Here is a 20,472-nt window from a genome sequence, read left to right on the forward strand (position 1 = left end):
TTTGTTGGATGCGATCCGATTTCCAGTTACAATTGCAGCATGCTGTGATTTTATTCCAGTCCGATCGTGATCCGAGAAGGAGAAAAAAAAAATACAGATGAACAAACTGATAGAACATTGGTCTGAATGCAATCCAATTTTTAATCGGATTGCATTCATCCGATTCCATCGCAAGTGGGAATGAGCTTTAAGGGAAAATCCCATGACGTACATAACAGGATTTTTGGTTCCTTACCGTAAAATCTGTTTCTCAGAGTCTTCATTGGGGGAAAAAAAGGGGCTCTCCACTACTAGGACAACCCCTTCTGATCAAAATGTTTGGCCCCCATAAAATATTAAACCCCAGTGTCAGAACTCGCTGTCCCCCGGGCTCTCGTGAGGTTCGTCTGACACATGACGCCGGTGCCCAGTCTGCGCTGGTGTCACTGTCCCCGCCTTTGGACACATCGAACATAAAGAGGAAGTCCAGGTTGCAGCCATCTCAGACTTCCTCTACCTGCTCAATTCGATGGGAGGCAGGGACAGTGACACCAGCGATGACTGGGCGCCGACATCATGTGTCACAACAGCATTGCAGGACCTTAGGTATCCATGGTTATGACCACCGATATAGTGACAGTTAGATAGTTGCTACTGGATGTAACCATGGATGCAATGCCTGCTCATAAGGAAAGAGACTTAGTGAATCAAGAAAACTATACATTTATAATTGGTGGCATTTTCTAATATTATTATTACACCTACTACATACTGGGATAGGATCTTGGAGATGGGAATACGGTTTTAAATAAAAAAGGGCCATGATAACAAGTCACACCCAGGTAAGGTTTACAGCATAATGAATCGATAGGTAAATTCTCTGTTTATACCTCTACAACGACCGCTCAATTCCCGCTCTCGGCTCACCTTGATTGACCTCTGCCCTGGAGGGACTCTGCGTCTTCTTCTGCTGAGCGTCTTTAGCGAGCAGGGTGTATTTATCATCATTGCCTGTGTCCAGCTCGGATATGGTAACAGAGAGGATCCTACAGAAGTTTGCCAGCTGCTGCTGATCGAAGCTCGACACCAGACTTCCAAGATTTGGTATATCTTCCAGCTGGATCATCTCCTGAGAAACAAATGGAAGATGCAGCTGAAAGCTACTGCTGATGTCCCATCATTACTCTGCCGACGCAGAAACACACAGCAGGAAGTGACTGGTCTCTCCATACACCCCCCTCCCTGGCCATCTGATGGAATAATCAGAGTAAGATTTAACTGGTGTCATCCATTTGTGACCCTCAGCCACGGATCTGGCATTTTTGGGTTGCCTTGGTGGTGTCATAAAACGGTGGAGGAGCATCTCAAGGAGAAGTCGAGAACAGAAGTGTTTTGGACTGACCAAGCACAGTGAGCATAAAATGGTTTTCAACAGCACACTGCCTCAATGCTTTAAGGGGGTTCTGGATTATCTTGGGACAATTTTCTTTTATTTCTCTCTTTACTTCCTTGCATATAATTAGGGCTAAAAAAATAATTTTTTTGCAATTTGGTTTCATTAAATCTACCTTCTATAGCCTCAGTATTCCAATGGATAGCTTACTGCAGAATGAGTTAACTGAGAATCTGTCAGTGAGCACATTCTGAGGTCTAATAGGACTGTGACTCATCGCTTTTTCGGAGCTCCTCTCAGCTGATTTATGATCACAGACCACAATAAAGTTGAAAGTGCAGGGAAACAAAAAGCCAGGGAAAAAAAAGCTTTAAGGAAATCTAATTGCAAAAATGATTTTTGTCCCGCAATACAGGATTCTAAGTAAACAGAGGTGGACAACCCCTTGGATTAAAAAAATTGACAGGGTTCATGAATCCATATGGGTTACTCATATAATGACATGTAATCTATAGGGGCAAAGAGAGTGACCCGGGAAATAGAACTACATATTGCTCTGCGTAGATCAAATATGGTCGCTGCGCTGATGGGTTGCTGTAAATATAGGAAGGCACATTCATTACATAAAGGTACCTTTTTCACACCCAAGATGTCTTCTATGAGAGTGGCGGTTTGCAGGAAGGTCTTCTTGTTGGTCATGAGTGTGAACAGGAAAAGCACAAAGTCGTTCCGTTCTGCCAGACGCTTGGTGACGCCTTCTGTCTATGGAAGTCCCAACACCAGTAAGAGTTAGGAGGAAACGGCACAAAACCTTTAACTTCACAAACAATACATAATCAATAGCGGACTTAAGTTTGGTGCTACAAACGTATCAGTACCACACAGAGCGCCAAGAAAAACCTAAAAAGGGAACCTGACCATTTCCCCAGGCCCCCAAACCACCGTTGCGCAACTCCCACCCAAAGATGCGTGACAACTAGAGGCTCAATTAGTAAGCAACACCCCCACGACCAGTCAGCCGTTAGGCTATGTTCACATTAGGCGCTTTTCTTTAATGCAAATTTTCAGCTGTGTTTTACAATACCAGCAAAGTCTATGAGATCTCAGAAATCTCATGCACACACATTGGTTTTTTGACATCAGTATTTTGGGCCTTGCTTATTTTTTTTGCACAATAGAGCATGTCACTTCCTTCAGCGTTTTCCACCCACTGAAAGCAATAGGTGATGAAAAACCACTGAAAATCCACAGCAAAAAAACGCAGGTATCAGGTTTTGCGGCATTTTTTGTGCCAAAACCAACTGAATAAAATTAGATTTTTTTTTGCACTAAACTTTATCAGCATGCACAGGAAACAAATGTAACCTGACAAAAAACGCTGTAAAATAAATAACTAGCACCAAAAAAACGCAGTTTTTCCTGACAAGAGATTAGGTTTTGCTGCATAAAAAAAAAAAAAAAACCCAAACTGCTTTAATAATAATAATAATAATAATTTTTATTTATATAGCGCCAACATATTCCGCAGCGCTTTACAAATTATAGAGGGGACTTGTACAGACAATAGACATTACAGCATAACAGAGATCACAGTTCAAAACAGATACCAGGAGGAGTGAGGGCCCTGCTTGCAAGCTCACAAACTATGAGGAAAAGGGGAGACACGAGAGGTGGATGGTAGCAATTGCTTTAGTTATTCGGACCAGCTATAGTGTAAGGCTCAGGTGTTCATGTAAAGCTGCATGAACCAGTTACCTGCCTAAGTATGTAGCAGTACAGACACAGAGGACTAATACTGCATAAAGTGTATGAGAACATGATGCGAGGAACCTTTTTTTTTTTTTTTTTTTTATTATAAATAGGCCACACAGGGATCGTTAGGTTAATGCATTGAGGCGGTAGGCCAGTCTGAACAAATGAGTTTTTAGGGCACGCTTAAAACTGTGGGGATTAATCGTATTAACCTAGGTAGTGCATTCCAAAGAATCGGCGCAGCACGTGTAAAGTCTTGGAGACGGGAGTGGGAGGTTCTGATTATTGAGGATGCTAACCTGAGGTCATTAGCGGAGCGGAGGGCACGGGTAGGGTGGTAGACTGATACCAGGGAGGAGATGTAGGGTGGTGCTGAGCCATGGAGTGCTTTGTGGATGAGGGTAGTAGTTTTGTACTGGATTCTGGAGTGGATGGGTAGCCAGTGTAATGACTGGCACAGGGTAGAGGCATCGGTGTAACGGTTGGTGAGGAATATGATCCTGGCTGCAGCATTCAGGACAGATTGGAGCGGGGAGAGTTTTGCAAGAGGGAGACCGATTAGTAGAGAGTTACAATAGTCCAGACGAGAATGAATAAGTGAAACAGTCAGAGTTTTTGCAGAGTCGAAAGTAAGAAAAGGGCGAATTCTAGAAATGTTTTTGAGATGCAGGTAAGAAGAGCGAGCCAGTGATCGGATGTGGGGGGTGAATGAAAGCTCAGAATCAAGGATGACCCCAAGGCAGCGGGCATGTTGCTTTGGAGTAATGGTGGAACCGCACACGGAGATGGCAATGTCAGGCAAAGGTAGGTTAGTAGAGGGAGAGAACACGAGGAGTTCAGTTTTTGACAGGTTTAGTTTCAGATAGAGGGAGGACATGATGTTAGAGACAGCGGTAAGACAATCACTGGTGTTTTCTAAAAAGGTCGGTGTGATATCGGGAGCAGAAGTGTATAATTGGGTGTCGTCAGCATAGAGATGGTACTGGAAACCAAAACTACTGATTGCTTTGTGTGAACATAGCCTTAATTAGCATATCACCACCACAATATAAAATAGTTTGGTTTTTTTTTTACCATATGCAGTAATCTATGAGAAAACAAACTGGCTAGGCAGAGAGAGTATAATGATAGATATATTGTGGCGGTTTAGGGGCCCAGGGAAGCGACTACCATATATACTATTGTAAAACAGTAAGGTGCTACATTTTAATGTCTAAACCTAAGGCCACATTCACACGTTGCGTCCTGTCCCGCGGGTTTTCCCGCAGCGGATTTGATAAATCTGCAGGGCAAACCCGCTGCGGTTATCCCTGCAGATTTATCGCGGTTTGTCCTGCGGGTTCCGCTGCGGGATTTTACCCCTACTATTGATGCTGCATATGCAGCAATATGCAGCATCAATAGTAATGTTAAAAATAATAAAATAATTATATACTTACCCTCTGACGTCCCGATCTCCTCGGCGCTGCAGGCGGCGGTCCGGTTCCAAAGATGCTGTGCGACCAGGACCTTCGTGACGTCACGGTCATGTGACCGCGACGTCACTGCTGGTCCTGGTCGCATAGCAAACCTGAGACCGGACGGCCGCGTGCAGCGCTGAGACTTCAGAGGTGAGTATATCATTATTTTTTTATTTTAATTCTTTTTTTTTTACTCAAATATGGTTCCCGGGGCCTGGAGGAGAGTCTCCTCTCCTCCACCCCGGGTACCACCCACACATTATCCGGTTACTTCCCGCACGGTGTGCACAGCCCCATGCGGGAAGTAAGCGGATCAATGCATTTCGATGGGTGCAGAATCGCTGCGATTCTGCACAAAGAAGTGACATGGTCCTTCTTTTTTTCCGCAGCAATTCAGCGCGGTTTTTTTCGGGATTTTCCGCAATGTAGGCACAGCGGTTTTTGTTTTCCATAGGGTAACATTGTACTGTATCCTGCATGGAAAACAGCTGCGGACCCGCAGCGGCAAAATCGCGGCGGTTCCGCAGTAAAAACCGCATAGTGTGAACATACCCTAAGGCATCTCTGGTTACACCGGAAGAAGAGCTGTCTCGGCCACATATGAAATACACAAACCCTAACGAAAGCTGATGAGCAAAAGATAAAAAAAAAGGTCTGTATAATTTTTGTGATATCCACCACCACAGAAAAGCAAAGACGTCCTCACATAATAATCCTAACTATGCCCATTTGGAGACTCTTTTCAAGGGAGCGTGTCACAATTTCTCTTTTTTTAAACATTTTAAATTCACTCTCACTTTTACTCAATTTTTATTTGCTGGTGTGTAAGTTTCAGAGCACGACACCTACACATAGCTAATACAGCAGCCCCAGGTCATAGAGGACCGTGGTCGATGTCTGCCAACCTCCATCTCCTGTACTGTGGCTGCCTCAGTTGTGAGCTTGGATGCCCACTGGCACGCTCAGTTCACAGCTGTAGCCTGGCACCATTTTACTGTAGCCCAGCACTCACTGGACTGTATTTCACATGATAGGATTAGAGCAGTCACGATCACACATGATACACAGCTCAGAGGACCATTACTGCTGTGCTCATGCCCAGACCTGGTGAGGGCTTACTGCTAATTAATTACTGTAATCCGAGTGCCGCAACGATAGGATTGCTCAGCTCAGATCACAGTCAAGTGTCCTCTGAACAGTCTGTCTAAAGGTACCGTCACACTCAGCAACTTTCCAACGATCACGACCAGCGATACGACCTGGCCGTGATCGTTGGAAAGTCCTTGTGTGGTCGCTGGAGAGCTGTCACACAGACAGCTCTCTAGCGACCAACGATGCCGAAGTCCCCGGGTAACCAGGGTAAACATCGGGTTACTAAGCGCAGGGCCGCGCTTAGTAACCCGATGTTTACCCTGGTTACCATTGTAAATGTAAAAAAAAACAAAAAACACATACTTACATTCCGGTGCCTGTCACGTCCCCGCCGTCCGCTTCCCTGCACTCCTCCTGCATCCTGTGTAAGCACCGGCCGTAAAGCAGAGCGGTGACGTCACCGCTGTGTTCTGCTTTACGGCCGGCGCTGACACTGGAGCGGCCCTGCGCTTAGTAACCCGATATTTACCCTGGTTACCAGTGAACACATCGCTGGATCGGCGTCACACACGCCGATTCAGCGATGTCAGCGGGTGATCCAGCGACGAAATAAAGTTCTGGCCTTCGAGCTCCGACCAGCGATGTCACAGCAGGATCCTGATCGCTGCTGCGTGTCAAACACAACGATATCGCTATCCAGGACGCTGCAACGTCACGGATCGCTATCGTTGTAATGTTGTTCAGTGTGAAGGTACCTTAACCCTAACATGTGAGAGACACTGTCCGTTCAGCTCAGATCTCTGTATAGACCAAAGAGTAGCAAAGTGCTGACTAACTTTGAATCTAGTATCTGTACATCGAGCCTGCTGTATACAAATCATAATCACCCTGAGGAAGCAAGACCATCACACATGAAACATGCATTTTGGCTCTTTGTATCTCCGGTAACCTGGCTAGCTGCATTATATGATGAGTATGAGTGTTTTCTCAGCTATACATATATATGAATTGGGACACTATGGAAATGTAACCATCACTGTGCCTTTTATTTTTAACTTGCACATTCCCTAATTGCTGCTATTTTTTGATAAAAAGTGTGCTACTGATTGGCCAATTTGGTTAATACTTTATGATCACATGTATTTGTTTGCCATTTACAAGCTACTAATTATATTTCTTTGACCACTGTGTATTACTAGATATTTGATACCTCTCTATTTACCTCTCTCACCCTGTACATATTGCTTTGTTGCTAGTGTGCTGGTTCTTTGTCATCTTACATATATCCTTAATTATTGCAATATTCTACGTGGCTGGGCAATATTCTACGTGGCTGGGCAATATTCTACGTGGCTGGGCAATATTCTACATGACTGCATAGGCAGCATCAATAGTAAAAACTTGGTCACACAGGGTTAATAGCAGCGGTTACGGAGTGCGTTACCCGCAGCATAACGCGGTCCGTTACCGCTGGCATTAACCCTGTGTGAGCGGTGACCGGAGGGAAGTATGGAGCGGGCGCTGACTGCGGGGAGTATGGAGCGGGCGCCGGGGACACTGACTGCGGGAAGTATGGAGCGGGCGCCACGGACAATGACTTCGGGGAGCATGGAGCGGGCGCCGGGGACACTGACTGCGGGGAGTATGGAGCGGCCATTTTCTTCCGGTCTGTGCCCGTCGCTGATTGGTTGTGGCCGTGACCAATCAGCGACTTGGATTTCCAGGACAGACAGAGGCCGCAACCAATGAATATCCGTGACAGACAGACGGAAGTGACCCTTAGACAATTATATAGTAGATTTCTGTAACTGAATATGTACCCAGTTAAATTATTACCGTTTTGTATACAGATCACATAGGAGACAGAGACTGCTGTACACACATCACATGGGGGACTCCACCACCTCCTCACCTCGCCCCCTGTCTGTCGGTGTTCCCCAAGGATCAGTCCTAGGTCCCCTGCTCTTCTCTATCTACACCTTCGGCCTGGGACAGCTCACAGAATCCCACGGTATACAGTATCATCTCTATGCCAATGACACGCAGATCTACCTATCTGGACCCAACCTCACCTCCTTACTGACCAAAATCCCACAATGTTTGTCTGCTATTTGAGCTTTCTTTTCTGCTCACTTTCTGAAACTGAACATGGACAAAACAGAATGCATCATCTCTCCCCCATCTCACTCTACCCCTTCACCAAACCTATACATCAATGTCAATGGCTGCTCACTTTCCCCAGTCCCACAGGCCCGATGCCTCGGGGTGATCCTCGACTCTGCCCTTTCTTTCAAGCCTCATATCCAAGCCCTTGCCTTCTCCTGCCGACCCAAACTCAAAAATATTTCCTGGATCCGTGCATTCCTTGTATGAAACCACAAAACCGCTAGTGCACGCCCTTATCTCCCACCTCGATTACTGCAACCTCCTACTTTCTGGCACCACTCCAATCCATCCTACACTCTGTTGCCCGACTAATCCACCTGTCTCATCGTTATTCCCCAGCCTCTCCTCTCTGCCAAGCCCTTCACTGGCTTCCTATTGTCCAGAGGCTCCAGTTCAAAACCCTTACCATGCCATACAAAGCCATCCACAACCTGTCTCCTCCATACATCTATGACTGTCTCCCAGGACTTACGTGCACGCAACGTCTGATCTTCATAAGATCTCCTTCTCTACTTCCCTCTTATCTCTTCTTCCCCCAACCGCATACAAGACTTCTCCCGTGCTTCCTCCAGACTCTGGAACTCTCTACCCGAACACATCAGACTCTTGCCTACCACGGAAACCTTCAAACCTGAAGACCCACCTCTTCCGACAAGCCTACAATCTGCAGTGATCCTTAGTCTGCTGAACCGCTGCACGACCAGCTCTACCCTCTCCTAGTGTATTCTCACCCATCCCCCTGTAGACTGAGCCCTCGCAGGCAGGGTCCTCTCTCCTTCTGTACTTGTGTGTGCCTTGTATTGCTCATGGTTATTGTGCTGGTCTATATTTGCCCCTTCTCACATGTAAAGCACCATGGAATAAATGGCGCTATATGAATGTATAATATATTATTATTATTATTAAAAGGGACACAGACTGCTGTATACATATTGCATGAGATACAGAGACTGTTGTCTACATCACATAAGCTTAGTGATCATCAACTCCAGCAAGTTGATCCCTTTATGACTCCAAGGCGACGCTCTAGCAGTGAGAAATCGTGGTTTGAAGTCCTGTATGTGTGTGTCAGGAAGTGAAATGGGGAAGGACAATGCCCTTCCGGCTCATCAGCCTCATGCTGTATTCCCAGTCATGAATCTAAGCCAAAGATCTCTCAACCAGTGGGAAATGGTGGTAGGTGGGGAATACAGCGTGAGGCTGAGAAGCTGGAGGTACATCGTCTTGCCCCAATGCTCTTCGAGACACGTTTATACAGAACACAACAAGGCTGTTTTTCCCTGCTAAAGGAGCAGTATCATCATAAAAAATTCAACTTGCTTAAGTTTTAAACCCTACACAGAAATATAAATGGTTTGAGGGTGTAGAAGTTACTGAAAAGTTCCCTTTAAAAATAAGCATATAATATCATATAAGTATATACGCCTAGCAGCCAGTAAATGTCAGAAAGAGTTCTTACACATATGCAGGTGTTGTACAGGATGCTCAAGCAGTCCTTTATCAACTCATCGCCAACTGGAATACAAGATGTACATTATATAGGATGCAGATTATTGGTCAGACTATTATATAAGAACACACGGCTAAGTGGTTCGTAAAAGGAAGCAAGATAGTATAAGTGAGATACAATAAGATGGAAGTAATGTAAGAGTCTAATAACGGAGGGAAACAACTAATAAAGCAGCAGTAACAATTATATAGAAAACAGATAAGAGTTCTTTATCACAGTTTTTACATAACGCTTTCATTGTTGCAAATATTCTCCATTTAAGCTAGGCCTTCATGGTGGCACATCTCTACTAATGAACCCAAGTCTTAAAGCAATACTACGGGAGAAAAAAAATTACACTTATGCTGGTGCGTAGGTCCTTAAAAAAAAAAAAAAAAAGATCATGTTGACAGCACTGCAGCTAATCCCAGGTGATGTAGATGACAAGACCTGCTCAGCTCAGTGACTGAATGCAGTGATTTTGACATGATGTCAATGCTGCAACCATACAAAAAACACTGGGGTAGGAGTGGAGACACAGTATAGGCGCTTTGATGAGCAAGTAAAGAAAAATTTGAGGTTTTTTTTTTTTTTTTTACAGCGAATTGTGCATTTAAGAAAAGTTTATTTTTTATAAGGGCCCAATTCCTTTAAAATGCTTATCCAGGACTAACATACTGATGTCCCAAATTTAGGAGAGGTCGTTAATATCAAGATCCAATCCTCAGATCCGCTCAACTCCTATTGAGATGAATGTGATTCCAACTGCAGCAGTCGGGATGAGGCACTACACAGTATATGGACCTGTGGTGTCTTGGCTCCGTATATTGTGTACTTCTGGGCGGCCATGGGACCTAATCCAACAGATCAGATGTCACACCCATAATGTAATAATCCTAACGATAGGTCATCGATATTTTAGCCTGGGAAGACCTCATGAAAAGGGATATCTCCTGATGACAATCTAGCTTCTTTAACAAATATAAAAACATGTAAATCTTTATCACCAGGGAAAGCCATGAGCAACCGCACATTTTCCCTATACAGCCTCTTGTACGTAGAGGGGGACCCTAATGGCGCATATGGACAAGTCTGTTACAGCCCTTGGCAATCTACCATCTTAAATTCAGACAGTTCATTTTAGGGTGGACTAGATCTAGAATTCACAAACTAAAAAAAATATTGTTTTTTTATAAGCCATAAAACAGGGCAGCCCCATAACACAAACCAAATATAATGGGGCCGTCATGCTTCAACAGATGTGTGAGAAGCCACGACATTGTAGACAATGAGTAACTCACTTTTATGCTTCTTCTTCTGAGGAAATAAGCTCGGCCTCATGAGTATCTCCACTAGAAGCTGCGGGAAAACACAGGATTGCTGAGTGCATGTGTGGAAGGAACACGGCATCTTCCCATACATTGGCGATTTACTATATCCATACCATGTAACAATGAGGCGCCCTGCTCATAAAAATGTGCCCCAGAGTCTTTATTGCCCCAGGATCTGAATTGTTACACTCTTGGCAATTGCATTACATCCATATTTGCCACATTTTCATTTTTCAGCCAGACATGACGACTGGTAAACAGAAGACCCCTTTATTTATATGGAGCTGTAGTACCTGTTGGGCCATGTTCACACGTTCAGTATTTCATATCAGTATTTTACCTCAGCATTTGTAAGCCAAAACCAGGAGTGGGTGATAATACAGAAGTGGTGACGTGTTTCTATTAGGCGACATTCACAGGTTCAGTATTTGGTCAGTATTTTACCTCAGTATCTGTAAGCCAAAACCAGGAGTGGGTGATAAATACAGAAGTGGTGACGTGTTTCTATTATACGTTTCCTCTAATTGTTCCACTCCTGGTTTTGGCTTACAAATACTGAGGTAAAATACTGACCAAATACTGAACGTGTGACCGGGGCCTTACTACTCGACTGACTGCAGCTTTGCCTCCAGGAACCCAATGTAGACAGTACATAGGGGAACATATGTCCAATATTAAGAGAGACTGTAGCTGGTAATGGGCGGTAGAGAAAAAGCCCAAGTGGTCAGCTGCTACTGCCAGGCAGGCAATGTAAGGTCTCAAATTCACTTCTGCAGGGAAAAGAAGGAATTAAGGGGAGATGCTCATAATCCATAGGTGAAAATCGTACGGAGGAATCCTCATCTATTAACAACATGCATTGCAGACCATTTATTCTATATTGTTATTCATAGTGAATGTGAGAAAGATATGGATGGGAATAAGCAGGGCTAGCACATATACCATATACTAATACATACACTGTGCACAATTAATAGGCAAGTGATTATTTTGAGCATACTGTCATTTTTAGGGTATGTGCACACATTCAGGAATTTTCACTTTTTTTCGCGATAACGCATAAAAAATACATACATATGCATCCTGTCATTTAGAATGCATTCTGCAATTTTTGTGCACATGATGCTTTTTTTTACCGCGAAAAAAACGCATCACGGTAAAAAAAAGCAGCATGTTCATTAATTTTGCGGATTTTTCGCGTTTTTCCCGCTATTTAATGCATTGGGAAAAAACGCAAAGAAAACGCGTAAAAAAACATACGGATTTCTGGCAGAAATGTCCGGTTTTTGTCAGGAAATTTCTGCAAGAAATTCTGACGTGTGCACATAGCCTAAGGGTATGTGCACACATCAGGATTTCTTGCAGAAAATTCCTGAAGAAAACCGGACATTTTCTGCAAGAAATCCGCATGCGGATTTTTCGCGTTTTTTGCGGGGTTTTTTTAGCGGATTTTTCCAGAGGTTCTGGGATTCAATAATATAGTGGTAAATCCGCAAAAAATCCGCAAAATTAATGAACATGCTTCGTTTTTTTCTGAAAAAAAAACGCAACATATACACAAAAATTGCGGAATTCATTCTTAATGATAGGTTGCATATGTATGCGTTCTTTATGTGTTTTTATAGCGAAAAAACACTAAAAAAAACCCACAAAAAATCCACAACGTGTGCACATACCCTTATGCAGATTTTCCAACCCCAAGCTGTATAACCTTGAATGCTTATTGGATGTGTATTTGTGCAATAAGGCATGGACATAACACCCTTTATCAAGGTGTGCAGAATTATTAGGCCGCTTGTTTACCTCAGTCAAGAAGGGGCCAAAAAAGAGATTTAACTGATTCTGAAAAGTCAATCTATCTATATAATCGTCTAAGGGGCATCAATAGTAAAAGGATCTAATGCTAAAAATAATTAAGAAAAAATTAAAAATCATTATATACTCACTTTCCGGTGCCTTTCCCGCTCCTCACGACGCTCCGCGGTCTCGCGAGATGATGACGTAGCGGTCTCGCGAGACTGCTACGTCATCATCTCGCGAGACCGCAATGCATTCTTGGGACCAGAGCGTCGCAAGGAGCATCGCTAAATGCCTCGCCTGGATCCAGGGGCCGACGGAAGGTGAGTATATACTGTAACTATTTTTTTTTTAATTCTTTGTTTTAACAGGGATATGGTGCCCACATTGCTATATACTACGTGGCCTGTGCTATACGCTGCGTGGCCTGTGCTATATTTCTCTGCTGTATCTGTGCATCATGATTCGTGGTATGTGTTAAAGAGGGGAACCCACTGAGACTCTTTCGCCCAGGGCCCTCAAAAACCTGGAGCCAGCCCTGGCTTCACTGATTGGTCATGCTCGGCCGGCCGCGAACAATCAGAGACAGGCGCAGTCCGGCCGCGAATTGGCGCGGAATTTGAGCCACACTTCGCTAATTGGTTGTACCTGGCTGGCCGAATCCTGTGTATAAATTGCATTATTCTGAAAACTTCATAAATAAACTACATACATATTCTAGAATACCCGATGCGTTAGAATCGGGCCACCATCTAGTAATTGTTATAAGTCTTTAACTCTTGAAATTGCTAAGATATTGTGGTGAACACAGAACGACAAAAGTTTTGTTGCAAATAGTCAACAGTTGCAAAAACTGTTTTAAGAAAAATAGACACATAAGGCTACTTTCACACTTGCGTCATTTGGCCTCCATCGCAATGCGTCGTTTTGGAGAAAAAACGCATCCTGTAAAGAAGCCCGGATGCGTTTTTTCTCCATAGACTTGTATTACCGATGCATCACGACGTATAGACACGTTCCATACGTCATGCACTGGATGCGTCGGTATTTGGCGGACTGTCGCAGCGAAAAAAACATTCAAGGGAACGTTTTTTCGTATGTCGGGCCCTGCATTTTGAACTGCGCAGGCGTGGCCGGAACTCCACCCCCTCCTCCCTGAGTCTTCACAATGGGCAGCGGACACGTTGAAACACTGCGTCCGCTGCCCACGTTGTGCAAAAAAATCACCACTGTCCGTCGGTACGTCGCGCCGACGCTTTGTGACAGCCCCGTATCGACGGAAGTGTGAAAGAAGCCTTAACTGCCAAAGATTTCAGAAGAATCAAGGTGAAGCGACAAGGGAGCCATTATCCTCCGATGCTGTCATATTCCAGAACCGCAACCTCCCTGGAGCCCAAAAGTACAAGGTGTTCGGTGCTCAGAGACACTGCCGAGGTAAGGGAAGATGAAACCCGGCCACCACTGTTCAAGATTCAAGACACAAGCTGAAATGTCAAGACTGGGCCAAGGAATAAGTGAGATAGCTATGATTCATATGCAAGACAGTGCTCCATCACATGCATCGGAGTCTCCAGTGCTTATTCATCCAGGAGTCTTTAAAGATGAAAGAATAACAACAAGGTCCTATTCTCAGCAGACCAAAACATTACTGGGAACTTCTGGGCCCTTCTAAAATGGGAAATTTACAATGAAGGAAAACCGTTCCCCTCTCTGAACAGTGCCTGGGAGGCTGTGGTTGGTGTGGCCCTACCACTCCATGGATGGAAGGCTTATGGCCATTATTGAAAAGATAAATTGCTATATTGCTCACTGGTATTTTTTTGGAAATGCCAGAAACGTATTTTTGTACATTTTGAGTTGTTTAGCTATTATTCTCACTTTAACAGATGGAAAAAAAAAATAACTGATATGGGAAAAGTTACATTTTTCAGTTAGTTGCCCAATAGTTATTTACATATATTCTCGTAAAAAGATGAAACCCCCACTTTAGTTTCTTAAACATTCAGGTTTACTAAACTTTTGGACTGACTGTCAGCACTGTAGTTGTTCAATAATAAAATGAATTATCCAAAATACAAATGTCCTAATAATTGTGCACACAGTGTATGACAGAGGTGTCAAACTGCATTCCTCGAGGGCTGCAAACAGGTCATGTTTTCAGGATTTCCTTGTATTGCACAGGTGATAATTTAATCACCTACAGAGAATGATTCCAGCACCTTGTGCAATGCTAAGGAAATCTTGAAAACACGCATGGTTTGCGGCCCTCGAGGAATGCAGTTTGACACCCCTGGTGTATGATATGAAAGGTAAATTATCTTAGAAATGTAGTCCGGGTGTTTTCTCTATGTTGATCTTTACGTTATTTCCTCTGTACATACCATGAATGCTTTTATCAAGCATTGCTTAACAGAATTCCTTGCTCAGCAACTGGGTACTTAGGGGAATTTGGAAATAAGATTACATGATACTCCAGTCCTCTCCATTCATAGGAGCAGAGTAGTGATGAGCGCGTGTGCTGGGATGAGGTGTTATCCGACAATACTTGGGCGCTAACCTAGTGACTTCGGCGTGCTCGAAAAATGTTTGCGTCCCCGCGTCTTTCGGTTGTTCTGCAGCCGCAATGCATGCAGGGATTACCTGTTTGTTAGGCAATCCCTGCATGTGTTGGGGCTGTCGAACAACGGGGACTTGAACATATTTTTCGAGCACACAGAGGACACTGTTAGCGCCCAATGATGCTTGGGTAACACCTTATCTGAGCATGTTCGCTTATCACCAGAAAAATACATAACACACTGTCTCACTGAAATCCAGAGAATTTTATAAAGTATGAACTCAAATATAAGGCTGGGTACCCATTGCGTTATGGGAACGCGCTTAACGGACAGCGTTGCACAGCGAAATTAACGCCGTGCAACGCGTCCGTTAGCGCGCCCATTCACGGCAATGGGAACGCGCAGCACTAGCACGTGCCATGTTCGGCACGCGCTAGCGACGTGCCGGTGTTTTCTGGCGCGCACCCGCGGTCCGTTCCCCGCTCTCGCAGATCGGGGATCTGCGAGAGCGGGGACGTTACCGCGACCCCAGGACGCGGCCCCATTAAAAACATTGCGTTAGCGCAACTTTTGAGTAAAAGTTTACCTATTGGCGGACATATTGTGTCACCGGTCAGTCTATGTAAATGTACCCTAGTATTCTTGATAATTTGCACACTTCGCACCCCAACTATAAGATGATAGGTGATAAGATATCACTTGTTTATGGGAAATTATCACAAGGAGGCCAACCAATTACTAGAATGGGGGTCTGAGGCATGCACCAGGCGACTCAAGTTTATGTCAATGGGGCTGATGGAAAACAGACCAGTACTTGCCCGCCAATCCATTTACACTCTGATAGCACGGCTGCAGTGAAGAGGGGGCTCAGGGCTCTACTTCTAGTAATAAGGTGAGCCACAAATGATCAGACATCTATCCCCTATCCTGTAGATAAGCCACTAATGTCCATTTTGTGAAAATCCTTTTAATGACAATGACATTTTGTATTGTACACCAGCTAGTTAAAACACAACACGTGTGCAATATGCACAACAGGACATCACACTTTACATGGCACATATGTAACCTACGACGCTATCAAATCTAATTACATCAATTAAACAAAAAGGTGAACTTACATCAACTCCACCAAACAAATCAAAGGTGTAAGTATTGGGAAAGGGAAACTCCGGACCAGACACCTTTTCATCAGTCACAATTGCCATGGCTTCCTTGGAAAGTAAAGGAGAAATTTCCTGCGGGTTGGAAAAACAGGTGAGTCTTACAGAGTAGTTCTGTCATTCAACTTATAATGAAACAGATCTGGACTTATCAAAGGACATCATATTCTATATACATATGTGACACAAATAAAAATGGCTGTGCCACGCCAAAATTTGTCTTTTTTCTTTACTGCTTACTTATTCCACCATTACTGGAGAAGCAACAGGTGAAAAAAAAAACTCTCCGCTTTGCCACGCTTACCTGCCAGAGCTGATGTGGGTCTGCTGGGACTCACAAGCTATACTATACTGGCAGAGACTGGTGATATCATGATAACTGTGTCCTATAGAAGCACGGCTGATGCTTCTGTTCGCTGCATAGCACTATGTAACCAGCAATAAACCATTTCTGTCTTTATTCCAGGGTCCCTGGCTGGGTCTAACAAAGACCTGCTCCTTCTGAATTAGAAGAGCTTTAACCCAGCTCCATACATGTATAATGGCATGGGGTTAAAACCTGAAACCAAGCATTGTGCTGTAATTAATCATTATTGGGTTAAACAAGATTCCATATTATAATGGTCATGTCAGAGTAGATGATAAATCTATGTAATCTGCAAAGTACCGTATATATAAATTCATTAGTAACAGAAGCATCATGTTTTGTAGTGTACAGTAATCATTAGACATCGGCTTTCATGATGGTGACTATACAGCTCTTTATTAGATGTGATACATAGTAAATTCTGTTCTCTAAGCTTCAGCACACTGCGTTCACAGAAAAGTCTGTACCTTTAGAATGGCCTGGCACTGGGAGAGGTCACTGTTGGGGTGGCTGCCTTCATATAACTTGTGCAGAAATAGAGGAATACTGTTCCATTTGGCCTGTTTGTCTCTTTCTTTTAGCAGCTCCTCCGTAATCTACAAAGAATGCAGAGTACATAAGATTGGGAGGTTACTTCACTCAATACTGACCATTACAACTAAAACAACCCACTAAACAAAATGATATATAGCACACAAAAAGAAACATCACATTTCAAGATCATCTGTCACCAGATTTTCACTGCATCTGAGCACAGCATAAAGTAGGGACAGAAACCCTGATTCCAGCACTGTGTCATTTACTGGCCTGTGATAAAATAATAATAATAATCTTTATTTTTATATAGCGCCAACATATTCCGCAGCGCTTTACAGTTTTGCACACAATATCATCGCTGTCCCTGATGGGCCTTCACAATCTACATTCCCTATCAGTATGTCTTTGGAATGTGGGAGGAGACCAGAGACCCCGAGGAAACCCACGCAAACACGAGGAGAACATACAAACTCCAGGCAGATGTTGTCCTTGGTGGGATTTGAAACCAGGACTCCAGCGCTGCAAGGCTGCAGTGCTAACCACTGAGCCACCGTGCCACCCTAATTACTTTATTATCAACTACAGCTATTTTAGGCCTCTCAAAGAGGAGGTCAAGTTATGTAGACTTTGACACTCAAGATCTCTGTCTATCCCCACCACTGATAGGCAGCTTTCTGCCCTAATTTTAAGATGCCTTCACATTGTGAAGCATAAAAGCTGGTGATAGATTTACTTTAAAGCACCAATCCAGCATTTTTTTTCTACTGCTGAAGTGGTGCTTTAAACATGAGCACCTGCTTCCTGGTCATATACTTACTCACACTGTGGCATCTTCGCTGTTTTTCGGAGCCGGTCTGCTTCTGTGGCGCCATCTTGTGAGCGCAGCTTCTGACTGTCCGGAAGCCAGAAGCTATGACACAAGAGCTCAATGCAAGCCTATGAGAGCCAGAACGAGGCCCCCATAGACTTAAGGTACCGTTACACTAAACGATTTACCAACGATCACGACCAGCGATACGACCTGGCCGTGATCGTTGGTAAGTCGTTGTGTGGTCGCTGGAGAGCTGTCACACAGACAGCTCTCTCCAGCGACCAACGATCCGGGGAAAGACTTCGGCATCGTTGAAACTGTGTTCAACGATGCCAAAGTCCCCGGGTAACCAGGGCAAATGTAAAAAAAAAACCCCAAAAAACAGTACACGTCACCGCTGTGCTCTGCTTTACGGCCGGCGCTGACACAGTCAGTGCGGGAAGCTGACGGCGGGGGACATGACAGACACCGGAATGTGAGTATGTAGTGTTGGTTTTTTTTACATTTACAATGGTAACCAGGGTAAACATCGGGTTACTAAGCGCGGCCCTGCACTTAGTAACCCGATGTTTACCCTGGTTACAAGTGAACACATTGCTGGATCGGCGTCACACACGCCGATCCAGCGATGTCAGCGGGAGATCCAGTGATCCTGATCGCTGCTGCGTGTCAAACACAACGAGATCGCTATCCAGGACGCTGCAACGTCACGGATCGTTATCGTTCAAAAGTTGCTCAGTGTGAAGGTACCTTTACACTGATTAGTGACCTCTGGCTCGTTCCATGAAACACTGGAGCAATCCGCCAGATCACATTCACAAACTGCAGGAGACGGACCGGAGTGGCAGCGAAAACAGATGAAAACACCGGAAGGCGAGTATCAGATGGGGCTGAGGACTTGGATTTTAACAACAAGGAATGAGAACAAAATCAGACAAATTCACATAGATGGACACCACCAGAACAAAACGATAGACAAGAAAGGGGGGTGTGGGAATTGTGAATTAAAATATAACTTTTATCGGTATAATCTAATAATTCAAATTTTTTTTAAAAATAATAACCACACATCCAAATAGGATGTGTATTGGATCTTAGTGCCTGGACTATTATATTATAAGCAACACTAGATCCCAATCAGGTTTTTGGACTCCGAGACAATTGATTAAACAAAAGGTCTTAACCATTGTCCCCGAAATTAAAGGATCTACTCACGTCTCACCAATAAAATTGAATTATATAACAGGACATGATTTAGACACACTGCCTCGTTATTGCATAATCCTTATGTAACCTATAAATCAATATTCCATGAGTAAATACTCAGTAAGCAGGGGGCTGGTTATATTTCATACCCCTGTGGTATATCAGAAAATAGAGACAGTATATCGCACCTTAACAGTGATATACACAGTCCAAGGACACCCTAGTGCTGTATTCGGAATCAGTGTGTCCTCATGGTGCGGTTTAAAACCTGATCAGGATCGAGTGGATCTTAGTGGTGCTAATAATATAGTTCATGCACCAAGATCCAATATACATAATATTTGGATGGATGGTTATTGTTATTTATGATAATTAGAATTATTAAGTTATACCACTAAAAGTTACATTTTAATTCACAACCCTCCTCCCCCCCCCCTTTGGGCTTGGATTTTAAGCACCACTCCAGAGGTGAAATAAGAAGAAAGCTGGAGTGGTGCTTTAAGACTCCAGACAGTGAAATAACCAGAGCTGGATCAGCGCTTTCTCCCCAAGGCTGCTCCCATCTCCGTGTTTTGGCTGCAGCGGTAAAGTCACAACGACAGCACATATCACCGCTGAAGCTAATCACCGAATTCAGCGCGGAGGTAGATGGTGCTAAACCCAGTGAGCCCGAGTACCTGCTTCGTATAGTCTTAGAGCATTTGGGGGTACACTTTCCTGAAAGTGGAAAACTCCTTTAAGGCCATTTATGACTACTATGATATGTGAACGCCGTGAGGTTATTTCTTTCCTTCTGGAATACGAACGATCAACGTTTTAATACTACATATTTGTCTAATATTCTCCTTCTTACCTTAATATATAGTTGTTTTTTTATTGGAATCACTCACTATACAAGGGAGTCTTTGCACGTCTAACACCTGTCATTTCTATTCTGGCACGTGTCACACGGATGACACACTGACATCGGTGTGCACCTGTGAGGGGAATATTGACATCCGTGCTGCCGGAGAACAACATCATGTCTATGTGTGGGTGACAAAGACGAACATGTATGCAGCCCCATAGACTATCAGAATTATAGAATGATAAGGAGTTGGAAGGGACCTCCCGGGTCATCGTGCCCAACCCCCCCTGCTCGATGCAGGATTCACTAAACCATCTCAGACAGATGTCTGTCCAGTTTCTATTATTGAAGACTTCCATTGGAGGAGGACTCACCACCTCTCGTGGCAGCCTGTTCCACTCATTGATCACCCTCACTGTCAAAAAAGTATTTTTCTACTATCTAATCTGTATCTTACCCTTTGAGTTTAATTTTTTCTCGTGTTTCCATGTGCTAATGATAATAAGGATGATCCCTCTAACATG

At 44.0% G+C, this 20,472-nt stretch overlaps 1 protein-coding gene across 1 annotated transcript in view; it reads right to left on the reverse strand.

Moving 5' to 3' along the window:
• Positions 1-20,472, reverse strand: part of TRPC4AP (transient receptor potential cation channel subfamily C member 4 associated protein) — a 54,432-nt gene that overhangs the window by 24,039 nt on the left and 9,921 nt on the right. Inside the window, exons 2-7 of the mRNA XM_069752135.1 lie at positions 17,015-17,143; positions 16,139-16,255; positions 10,633-10,690; positions 9,302-9,357; positions 2,006-2,134; positions 907-1,108 (exon numbers count right to left, since the gene is read on the reverse strand). Of these exons, the coding sequence (XP_069608236.1) occupies positions 907-1,108; positions 2,006-2,134; positions 9,302-9,357; positions 10,633-10,690; positions 16,139-16,255; positions 17,015-17,143 (691 nt within the window). The remainder of the gene's footprint in view (positions 1-906; positions 1,109-2,005; positions 2,135-9,301; positions 9,358-10,632; positions 10,691-16,138; positions 16,256-17,014; positions 17,144-20,472) is intronic.

Source organism: Ranitomeya imitator, chromosome 2 (genome assembly GCF_032444005.1).
Source record: "Ranitomeya imitator isolate aRanImi1 chromosome 2, aRanImi1.pri, whole genome shotgun sequence".
NCBI lineage: Eukaryota > Metazoa > Chordata > Amphibia > Anura > Dendrobatidae > Ranitomeya > Ranitomeya imitator.